General features: G+C 38.9%; 1 protein-coding gene across 1 annotated transcript in view; it reads left to right on the top strand.

The window, feature by feature from the left end:
- Positions 1-12558, top strand: part of Aatf (Apoptosis antagonizing transcription factor) — a 34654-nt gene that overhangs the window by 18596 nt on the left and 3500 nt on the right. Inside the window, exons 6-7 of the mRNA XM_053783176.2 lie at positions 5921-6079; positions 7774-7969. Of these exons, the coding sequence (XP_053639151.1) occupies positions 5921-6079; positions 7774-7969 (355 nt within the window). The remainder of the gene's footprint in view (positions 1-5920; positions 6080-7773; positions 7970-12558) is intronic.

Genomic DNA, 12558 nt, shown 5'->3' with positions numbered 1-12558 from the left:
GGTGTGTAAGCCGAAACCCTGAAAGGGTTAAATACTATGCCTCATACATGATCCATGACATTCCACTCCTTAAAAACTGCCTTGCAAGTGTTGATTTGGTTCATGCCCATCCTGCTGCCAGTCTTGGGGACCTCAAGAAGGATCTCTTGTTGCCCTATGTGACCAGTATGGTAGTCTTGTCAACCTTCTTGAACTGACATATATCAGTTGCTTTTGCAGCATCTGCTTTCATTTTCATGACAGTGATGAAAACCATAATTCATTTTGCCTTTGGGAGGCAATCAAGCATCGGTGATGTCTGGGGCGGAGTGCCCAACAAACCAAAATGACAAGCAGCTTGTGTTGCTGTATCCATTTATTCAAACAAGCAGAACTGGACTACCTTTTTAAGGAGAAAGAACAAGAATTACATCAGGTAACCATATTTACACTTTTTTTTTTTTAACACGCCAGCCATCTCCCACCAAGGCAGGGTGCCCCAAAAGGAAGAAATAAAAGTTTTTTTTTTCTTCTTCTTCAACAAGTCGGCCGTCTCCCACCGAGGCAGGGTGACCCAAAAAGAAAGAAAATCCTCAAAAAGAAAATACTTTTGTCATCATTCAACACTTTCACCTCACTCACACATAATCACTGTTTTTGCAGAGGTGCTCAGAACACAACAGTTTAGAAGCATATACGTATAAAGATACACAACATATTCCTCCAAACTGCTAATATCCTGAAACCCCTCCTTTAGAGTGTAGGCATTGTACTTCCCATTTCCAGGAGTCAAGTCCGGCTATATAAAAATAACCGGTTTCCCTGAATCCCTTCACTAAATATTACCCTGCTCACACTCCAACAGATTGTCAGGTCCCAAATACCATTCGTCTCCATTCACTCCTATCGAACACGCTCATGCACGCTTGGTGGAAGTCCAAGCCCCTCGCCCACAAAACCTCCCTTACCCCTTCCTTCCAACCTTTTTGAGGACAACCCCTACCCCACCTTCCTTCTCCTACAGATTTAAATGCTCTCTATATCATTCTACTTTGATTCATTCTCTCTAAATGATCAAACCACTTCAACAACCCCTATTCAGCCCTCTGACTAATACTTTTATTAACTCCACACCTTCTCCTAATTTCCACACTCCGAATTTTCTACATAATATTTGCACCACACATTGCCCTTAGACAGGACATCTCCACTCCCTCCAACCGCCTCCTCGCTGCTGCATTCACAACCCAAGTTTCACACCCAAATAAGAGTGTTGGTACTACTATACTTTCATACATTCCCTTCTTTGCCTCCATAGATAACGTTTTTTGACTCCACATATACCTCAACGCACCACTCGCCTTTTTTCCCTCATCAATTCTAAGATTTACCTCATCCTTCATAAAACCAAACCGCTGACACGTCAACTCCCAAGTATCTGAAAACATTCACTTCTTCCATACTCCTCAATTTGATATCCAATTTTTCTTTATCTAAATCATTTGATACCCTCATCACCTTATTCTTTTCTATGCTCACTTTCAACTTTCTACCTTTACACACACACCCAAACTCATCCACTAACCTTTGCAATTTTTCTTTAGAATCTCCCATAAGCACAGTATCATCAGCAAAAAGTAACTGTGTCAATTCCCATTTTGTATTTGATTCCCCATAATTTAATCCCACCCCTCTCCCGAACACCATAGCATTTACTTCTTTTACAACCTCATCTATAAATATATTAAACAACCATGGTGACATTACACATCCCTGTCCAAGACCTACTTTTACAGTGAAGTAGTCTCCTTCTCTTCTACACACCCTAACCTGAGCCTCACTATCCTCATAAAACCTCTTTACAGCATTTAGTAACTTACCACCTATTCCATATACTTGCAACATCTGCCACATTGCTCCCCTATCCACTCTATCACATGCCTTTTCTAAATCCATAAATGCAATAAAACTTCCCTATCTTTATCTAAATACTGTTCACATATATGTTTCAATGTAAACACTTGATCTACACATTCCCTACCCACTCTGAAACCTTGCTCATCTGCAATCCTACATTCTGTCTTACCTCTAATTCTTTCAATTATAGCCCTACCGTACACTTTTCCTGGTATACTCAGTAAACTTATTCCTCTATAATTTTTACAATCTCTCTTGTCCCCCTTCCCTTTATATAAAGGGACTATACATGCTCTCTGCCAATCCCTAGGTGCCTTCCCCTCTTTCATACATTTATTAACCCTTAAACGGTCCAAGCAGATCGACGTTCAAATTCGTAGTGCTACAAAAGTAGATCTACTTTTTTTTTTACATATTTTCAAATGAAACAAAAAAAAATGTAGATAAAAGTTTTTTACATGTTTTCACATGTAAAACAAAAAAAAAAAAAATCTACATTTTTTTACATACTTTCAAATGTTGAAAAAACGTATATATACGTTTGGACCATTTAAGGGTTAAACAAAAGTACCAACCACTCCAATACTATATCCCCCCCTGCTTTTAACATTTCTGTCATGATCCCATCAGTTCCAGCTGCTTTACCCCCTTTCATTCTACGTAATGCTTCACGTACCTCCCACACACTCACATCCTGCTCTTCTTCACTCCTAAAAGATGGTATACATCCCTGGCCAGTGCATGAAATTACCACCTCCCTTTCTTCCTCAACATTTAAAAGTTCCTCTAAATATTCTCGCCATCTACCTAATACGTCCCTCTCCCCATCTACTAACTCCCTTACTCTGTTTTTAACTGACAAATCCATATGTTCCCTAGGCTTTCTTAACTTGTTTAACTCACTCCAAAATTTTTTCTTATTTTCATTAAAGTTTCTTGACAGTGCCTCTCCCATTCTATCATCTGCTCTCCTTTTGCACTCTCTTCACCTTTCTTTTAATCTCCATATACTCTGCTCTTCTTATAACACTTCTGCTTTGTAAAAACCTCTCGTAAGCTAACTTTTTCTCTTTTATCACACCCTTTACTTCATCATTCCACCAATCACTCCTCTTTCCTCCTGCCCCCACCCTCCTATAACCAAAAACTTCTACCCCACATTCTAATACTGCATTTTTAAAACTCATCCAACCCTCTTAACCCCCCTTCCCTACTCATCTTTGCACTAGCCCACCTTTCTGCCAATAGTCGCTTATATCTCACCCGAACTTTCTCCTCCCTTAGTTTATACACTTTCACTTCCTTATTTTTACATTTAATAATTTATACTCCTGCATTTTAGTCACCTTTTATGACATACATGGCTTATAGAGGAAGGATCCTTCTCCACTTCCCCTTGGAGAATAATTACATATGTATAATTTTATATATCCAATAACTTAAATTAATCAGAGGAAATTAACTGTTTCGCTAAATTTTATTTGGATTTAAAAAATCGTCGTTGTGCATTTCTCCTTAAACAGAATCAAGTTCTTTACAGATTTTATTTAATTTTTACTTCCAATAAATATGGATTATTCATTATTTGGAGGTATTGGGTAGATGGCAGGAATATTTTGAGGAACTTTTAAATGTCGATGAAGAAAGAGAGGCGGTAATTTCATGCACTGGGCAGGGAGGTATAACATCTTTTAGGAGTGAAGAAGAGCAGGATGTGAGTATGGGGGAGGTGTGTGAGGCATTACTTAGAATGAAAGGGGGGTAAAGCAGCGAGAACTGATGGGATTGTGACAGAAATGTTAAAAGCAAGGGGAGTTATAGTGTTGGAGTGGTTGGTATTTTTGTTTAATGTATGAAAGAGGGGAAGGTACCTAGGGATTGGCAGAGAGCATGTATAATTCCATTATATAAAGGGAAGGGGGACAAAAGATATTGTAAAAACTATAGAGGAATAAGTTTACTGAGTATACCAGGAGAAGTGTATAGTAGGGTTATTATTCAAAGAATTAGAGGTAAGACAGAATGTAGGATTGCAGATGGGCAAGGAGGTTTTAGAGTGGGTAGGGGATGTGTAGATCAAGTGTTTAAATTGAAGCATATATGTGAACAGTATTTAGGTAAAGATAGAGGCATATAATAAGAGTGGATAGGGGAGCAATGTGGCAGATGTTGCAAGTATATGGAATAGGTAGTAAGTTACTAAATGCTGTAAAGAGTTTTTATGAGGATAGTGATGCTCAGGTTAAGGTGTGTAGAAGAGAGGGAGACTACTTCCCAGTAAAAGTAGGTCTTAGACAGGGATGTGTAATGTCACCATGGTTGTTTAATATATTTATAGACGGGGTTGTAAAAGAAGTAAAGGCTAGGGTGTTTGGGAGAGGGGGTGGGATTAAATTATGGGGAATCAGATACAAAATGAGAGTTGACACAGTTACTTTTTGCTGATGATACTGTGCTTAAGGAAGATTCTAAAGAAAAGTTGCAAAGGCTGGTGGACAAGTTTGAGAGGGTGTGTAAAGGTAGAAAGTTGAAAGTGAACATAGATAAAAGTAAGGTGATGAGGATATCAAATGATTTAGATAAAGAAAAATTGGATATCACATTGGAGAGAAAAAGTATGGAAGAAGTGAATGTTTTTAAATACATGTACGTATATGGGAATTGACGTGTCAGCAGATGGGTTTATGAAGGATGAGGTTAACCATAGAATTGATGAAGGAGGTATATGTGGAGACAAAAAACATTATCTATGGAGGCAAAGAAAGGAATGCATGAAATTATAGTGGTACCAACACTCTTATATGGGTGTAAAGCTTGGGGTGTAAATGCTGCGGCAAGGAGGCGGCTGGAGGCAGTGGAGATGTCCTGTCTAAAGACAATGTGTGGTGTAGATATTATGCAGAAAATTCGGAGCATGGAAATTAGGAGGTGTGGAGTTAATGAAAGTATTAGTCAGAGGGGTGAAAAGGGGTTGTTGAAGTGTTTTGGACATTTAGAGAGAATGGATCAAAGTAGAATGACATGGAGAGTGTATCAATCTGTAGGGGTAAGAAGGAAGGGTAGGGGTCGTTCTCAAAAAGGTTGGAGGGAGGGGGTAAAGGAGGTTTTGTGGGCAAGGGGCTTAGACTTCCAGCAAGCGTGAATGAGCATGTTAGATAGGAGTGAATGGAGACGAATGGTTTTTGGGACCTGACGAGCTGTTGGAGTATAAGCAGTGTAATATTTAGTGAAGAGATTCAGGAAAACCAGTTATTTTTATACAGTGGGACTTGAGTACTGGAAATGGGAACTACAATCCCTGCACTTTAAAGGAGGAGTTTGGGATATTGGCAGTTTGGAGGGATATGTTATGTATCTTTATATATGCTTCTAAACTGTTGTATCTGGGCACCTCTGGAAAAGGTGATTATGTATGAGTAAGGTGAAAGTGTTGAATGATGATGAAAGTATTTTCTTTTTGAGGATTTTCTTTATTTTTGGGTCACCCTGCCTCGGTGGGAGACGGCCGACTTGTTGAAAAAAAAAAAGTACATTGCACCATATTAACAAAAAAAAAAAAAAACTCCATAAGTGCTAGCAGTCAAAATATATAAATTTTTGTAGTAGATACCAGGAGGATTCATAATCCAAAAAAACTCCAGATCTACCACTTGAGGAATTATTAAATATGTAAAGCTTTGTACAATATATAAAGCTTCAGTTCCCTAATGTTTTATTTTATATAAAATATATTTTTCGTCTGGTCAGCAGTCTCTGTTGTGTGTTAAGATGTTAGAGGAAAGTAATTTTTTGAACCAGTGCTTAAGAGTGATTTTCTATAGAGATATTGGTTCCTTTTTCTTCACTAAACACAAACTAAGAATTTATTTTATCATGTTCCCATTTAGTTGTGAATAGAATTAGGTTTAATGTATAAATTAATAAGTGCATAATAATGTTATATATATAGCTGCAGTTAAAATTCGTTCACAAAAAATGAAGCATTTCTGAGTATGAGTATTTTGTAATAATTTAATCATTTCAGTGATGAGGAAATAACCAGCAGTGAGGATGATAATGTGGAGGAGGAGATTGCACTCGACTCCCGAGGAACCAAACGCAAGATGAAAATGGAAGACTATGAAGAGATACTGGCAAAGAGGCATGCAGCAATGCTACCCTTCAGGGACCAGGTTATAAATAAGTAAGTCACATTTTAGCTGGTCAAGAAAGTATTATTAAATTTCATTGAAAGATTATTTGCTGCTGCAGCTTCACAGGGATGTAGTGGAACCCCTACTGTTGACACATGCCTGTACAAGCTATATACATATTTGTGGTAGATAGCTGAGGTTTCCTACCCAAGACCCATAGAGGATAGCAATCCATCAAAACATTAGCATTGTATTTTTCCTTGATATGTTAAATCAAATTTCTTTGTATACAATATTTTAGTTAAGCTAGGTTAATGTCGGTTAACTCAGTTTAACTAATTGTGACAGTCACTTCTTGCATTGGGTATGGAGTTATAACATCTTTTAGGAGTGAGAAAGAGCCAGATGCAAGTGTGGTGGTGTGTGAGGCAGTAGGTGAAATGGAGGGGGTAAAACAGCAGGTATAGCGATTACTGACAGTGGTATACCACCTTGCAGTAGTGGTACAGTGATAAGTGACAGTGGTAACACTCCCATTCCCAGGAGTGAGACCACTCCTTGGAATGGTAACAGACCTCTCTCAGTAGTGTTACCAGTCCTGAGAGTAGTAGCAGGCATCTCCCAGTGGTGTTACCACTCCTGGGTGATGCCTGTATATTGCATCACTTTTATTTTTGGAGACTAATAGTGCAGTTCTGTCAATATTGTTAACCTTAGTTAAATAATAATTATTAGTTTGATTTTTTATAACATGGAAATTTGCCTGGTCAGTTGTTTCTGATTCTCAACCTTAATGCATTGAAAAATGTGTTACAAACACCAAAATTGTTCAAAAAATATTAATTGAAACTGCAAACAAACCCTTCAGAATGCACGAGTTTGCATACTAAAAAAATTACATTGTGCTCATTTAAATGTGAAGTAAATAATTGTAGTTTATGTATATGAATTAATTTTATTAGAATGACTTACATGTAGACATTTATGTTCTTTGAATATTTTTTTGGTTGATTTGCCATAGTCATTTCAGAATGATGATGTTACTTCAAATAATCAGTGCTCTACATTTCTTTTGGCTTCCAGTTGAGCCATTGTTCATTATGTTCCACTTATGAGTGGTTGTCACTAGTGGATGGAACAGTGACTCAATTCAAAGCCAGTGAAAATGTGAAACACTGAAAATAGATGTATATGCAGGGCCCTCTTGTATTTGGTATCTGTGGTAAGGGTAGAAGCAGACATTAAATACATACAATTTAAGCATGGTAGACACACAAACATGTATGAGAGAACCTTCACAGATGTACAGTGGAACCTTGGTACACGAACTTAATTCGTTCCAGAAAGCTGTTCGAGTAACGAACGAATTTTTTCCAACCAATTTTCTTTTTTGGTTGGTTGGCTATTATCACTAATCTTCTTAGGCCCCATGGTGACTTATTCATACAAATAATATAAAAACGAAAAATGCCAAGAAACACGAAATAGTTTACAGCAAAGTTCTGGCAGTTCATATTTGTTTCATCAAGTGCTGAGCAAATGATCAACTACTGAGCGATTTTTTTGCCAAACAAAGCGTTCGAATACCGAATTGTTTGAGTAGGGAGCAGTTCGAGTATTGAGGTTCCACTGTACTCACTTTTGTTTACAGGCGCTGTAGCTCTTGAGCTCACCAGATACCTTTACATGAGGGGTAAATTTTGCATCTGTAAATAGAATGCTAAGACTTGTATTGTTATTTCAGATGGTATGAAAAAACAAAGTTGCTTTCGTATCGCAGTACACGTGGTAAATTCACTGGGTTTGAAGTTTCTGCTTTGCAACAGCTGAACAACATTTTGGCAAATAAGCAACAGCTGATTCGTCGCACTCAGCTGACTGGGGCAACCAGAGGTGTGACCTATCATGTGTTGGGTAAAAGCAGTGACACAACCAAAGAGGTATGAAATGAATGTTGTTCATTGATGAAAATTATTCTATTGCCAGCTTTGTACAATATTCTATGCCTGCTTTTGGGAGAAGATGTGTTAGAAAATAAATGAGGTCAATTTGCAAATTGAAATGTACCCAACAATATCAGCACTTGTCCTAAGCTTTCCATGTTGCAGAATTCATGTTCATTAATGTTCACTTATTGAATGGTTCCATAGTAAAAGATTGATGAGATGCACTTTGTTCACCTGTTTCCTAATTTTTCAGCTTTATTTAGCTGCTTTTTACTCCTTAGGTGAAAATTGACATTAGCAGTGAAATGAATTAACTACAGTACTTTAGAAAGATAAAGGAGCATGTGTTCTCAATTAATGGCATATATTCCACCAGAACCTGTTAGGCAAATTGTATATCAGTGCATATTTTCTTAGAGTAAAAGATAGATGGGATACAAGGAAAATAGAAGCAGCAAGTAAGAGAGAGGAAAAGGTTAATAAACTAAAGGAGGAGGTAGTTAGGGTAATATTTTTAACTATTTATTATTAACACATCGGCTCTTTCCCACCAAGGCAAGGTGGCCTGAAAAAGAAAAACTTTCATCGTCATTCACCCCATCATTATTTTGCCAGAGGCATGCCTACACTAATCCTGGGGGGTGACATGGACCTGCTCAGCATGGGTCAGTAGGCCTGTTGCAGTGTTCCTTCTTTCTTACGTTCTTATGTGCACTACAGTTATACAACTGCAACATTAACACCCCTCCTTCAGAGTGCCGGCACTGTACTTCCCATCTCCAGGACTCAAGTCCGGCCTGTCAATCTCCCTGAATCCCTTCATAAATGTTACCTTTCTCACACTCCAACAGCACATAAAGTCCTAAAACCTATTGTCTCCATTCACTCCTGTCTAACACACTCACGCATCCAAGCCCCTCACACACAAAATCTCCTTTACCCCTCCCTTCAACCTTTCCTAGGCCGACCTCTATCCCACCTTCCCTCCACTACAGATTTGTTTTTTTTTTTATTATCACACTGGCCGATTCCCACCAAGGCAGGGTGGCTCGAAAAAGAAAAACTTTCACCATCATTCACTCCATCACTGTCTTGCCAGAAGGGTGCTTCACACTACAGTTTTTAAACTGCAACATTAACACCCCTCCTTCAGAGTGCAGGCACTGTACTTCCCATCTCCAGGACTCAAGTCCGGCCTGCCGGTTTCCCTGAATCCCTTCATAAATGTTACTTTGCTCACACTCCAACAGCACGTCAAGTATTAAAAACCATTTGTCTCCATTCACTCCTATCAAACACGCTCATGCATGCCTGCTGGAAGTCCAAGCCCCTCGCACACAAAACCTTTACCCCCTCCCTCCAACCTTTCCTAGGCCGACCCCTACCCCGCCTTCCTTCCACTACAGACTGATACACTCTTGAAGTCATTCTGTTTCGCTCCATTCTCTCTACATGTCCGAACCACCTCAACAACCCTTCCTCAGCCCTCTGGACAACAGTTTTGGTAATCCCGCACCTCCTCCTAACTTCCAAACTACGAATTCTCTGCATTATATTCACACCACACATTGCCCTCAGACATGACATCTCCACTGCCTCCAGCCTTCTCCTCGCTGCAACATTCATCACCCACGCTTCACACCCATATAAGAGCGTTGGTAAAACTATACTCTCATACATTCCCCTCTTTGCCTCCAAGGACAAAGTTCTTTGTCTCCACAGACTCCTAAGTGCACCACTCACTCTTTTTCCCTCATCAATTTTATGATTCACCTCATCTTTCATAGACCCATCCGCTGACACGTCCACTCCCAAATATCTGAATACGTTCACCTCCTCCATACTCTCTCCCTCCAATCTGATATTCAATCTTTCATCACCTAATCTTTTTTGTTATCCTCATAACCTTACTCTTTCCTGTATTCACCTTTAAGAGTATACAGATTTGTATACTCTTAAAATCATTCTATTTTGTTCCACCCTCTCTACATGTCCAAAGCATCTCAATAACCCCTCCTCAGACCTCTGAATAATAGTTTTGGTAATCCCACATCTCCTGATCTGCAAACTATGGATTCTTTGCATTATATTCACACCACACATTGCTCTCAGACATTTACATCTCCACTGCCTCCAGCCTTCTCTTTGTTGCAACATTCACAATCCATGCCTCACACCCATACAAGAGCATAGGTATAACTATACTCTCATACATTCCCCTCTTTGCTTTCATGGATAAAGTTCTTTGTCTCCACAGACTCCTCAATGCACCACTTACCTTTTTCCCTTCATCAGTTCTGTGATTCACCTCATCCTTCATAGACTCATCTGCTGACAGGTCCACTCCCAAATATCTGAACACATTCACCTCCTCCATACTCTCTCCCTCCAATCTGATATCCAGTTTTCCATTTCCTAATTTCTTTGTTATCCTCATCATCTTACTCTTTCCTATATGCACTTTTAACTTCCTTCTTTTACATGCCCTACCAAACTCATCAACCAGCCTCTGCAACTTCTCTTCAGAATCTCCCAAAAGCACAGTGTCTTCAGCAAAGAGTAACTGTGACAACTCCCACTTTGTGTTAGATTCTTTATCTTTTAACCCCACACCTCTTGCCAACACCAGAGCATTCACTTTCTTACTACTTCATCTATAAATACATGTATATTGAACAACCATGGTGACATCACACATCCCTATCTAAAGCCTACTTTTACTGGGAAATAATACCCCCTTTTGCCTACATGCTCTAACCTTTGCCTCACTGTCCTCATAAAAACTTTTCACTGCTTTCAGTAACCTACCTCCTATTCCATATATTTGCAACATCTGCCACATTGCCCCCTATCCACCCTATCATATGCCTTTTTCAAATCCATAAATGCCACAAAAACCTCATTACTCTTATCAAAATACTGTTCACCTATGTGTTTCACTGCAAACACTGGGTCTACACACCCCCTACCTTTCCTAAAGCCTCCTTGTTCATCTGCTATCCTGCTCTCCATCTTACTCATAATTCTATCAATGATAACTTTACCATACACTTTACCAGGGAGACTCAGCAGACTTTTTTTTTTTTCAACAAACCAACCGTATCCCACCAAGGCAGGGTGGCCCAAAAAGAAAAACAAAAGTTTCTCTTTTTAAATTTAGTAATTTATACAGGAGAAGGGGTTACTAGCCCCTTGCTCCCAGACTCAGTAGACTTATTCCCCTATAATTTTTACACTCTCTTTTGTCCTCTTTGCCTTTATACAAAGGAACTATGAATGCTCTCTGCCAGTCCCTAAGTACCTTACCCTCTTCCATACATTTATTAAATAAAAACACTAACCACTGCAAAACTATATTCCCACCTGCTTTGAACATTTCTGTCTTTATCCCATCAATCCCAGCTGTGTTACCCCCTTTCATTCTTCTCACTGCCCCATGCATTTTCCCCACGCTCAAAATCGGTTCTTCCTCTCTCCTACAAGATGTTATTCCTCCTTGCCCTGTTCACGAGATCACAGCTCCGATATCTTCATCAATATTTAACAATTGCTCAAAACATTCCCTCCATCTTCCCGATATCTCTAACTCTCTATTTAATAACTCTCCTCTCCTATTTTTAACTAACAAATCCATTTTTCCCTAGGCTTTCTCGACTTATTAATCTCACTCCAACAAAATTTGTTGGTAACATCTCACCCACTCTCTCATTTGCTCTCTTTTTACATTGCTTCAATAACATCTCACCCTCACTCTCATTTGCTCTCTTTTTACATTGCTTTACCACTCTTTTAACTTCTTTCTTTCTCTCCATATACTCTTCCCTTCTTGCATCACTTCTACTTTGTAAAAACCTCTCATATGCTAACTTTTTCTCTCTTACTGCTCTCTTTATATCATCATTCCACCAGTCACTCTTCTTCCCTCCTGCATCCACTTTCCTGTAACCACAAACTTCTGCTGAACACTCTAACACTGTATTCTTAAACTTACCCCATACATCTTCTACCCCATTGCCTCTATTCTCACTACCCCATCTGTCCTCCAACAGTTGTTTATATCTTGCCCTAACTGCCTCCTCCTTTAGTTTATAAACTTTCACTTCTCTCTTACCTGCTGCTTCCATTTTCCTCTTATCCCATCTACCTTTTACTCTCACTGTAGCTACAGCTAAAATGTGATCTGATATATCTGTAGCCCCTCTATAAACATGTACATCCTGAAGTCTACCCAACAGTCTTTTATCTACCAATATGTAGTCCAACAAACTACGTACTATCATTTTGCCCTACATCATATCTTGTATACTTATATATCCTCTTTTTCATATATCCTCTTTTTCTTAAAATATGTGTTACCTATAACCAAACCCCTTTCTATACAAAGTTCAATCAAGTGTTCCCCATTATCATTTACACTTTGCACCTCAAACTTACCTACCACACCCTCTCTAAATGCTTCTCCTACTTTAGCATTTAGGTGCCTTACCACAATTACTCTTTCACTTGGCTCAAAAGTTCCTACACACTCCCTTAACATCTCTCAAAATCTCTCTCTCTCCTCTACACTCCTCTCTTCTCCAGGC

This window comes from Cherax quadricarinatus, chromosome 57 (assembly GCF_038502225.1).
Source record: "Cherax quadricarinatus isolate ZL_2023a chromosome 57, ASM3850222v1, whole genome shotgun sequence".
Classification (NCBI taxonomy): Eukaryota; Metazoa; Arthropoda; class Malacostraca; order Decapoda; family Parastacidae; genus Cherax; species Cherax quadricarinatus.
The sequence above is the reverse complement of the archived record's forward strand: the minus strand, read 5'-3'. Positions and strand labels throughout refer to the sequence as shown.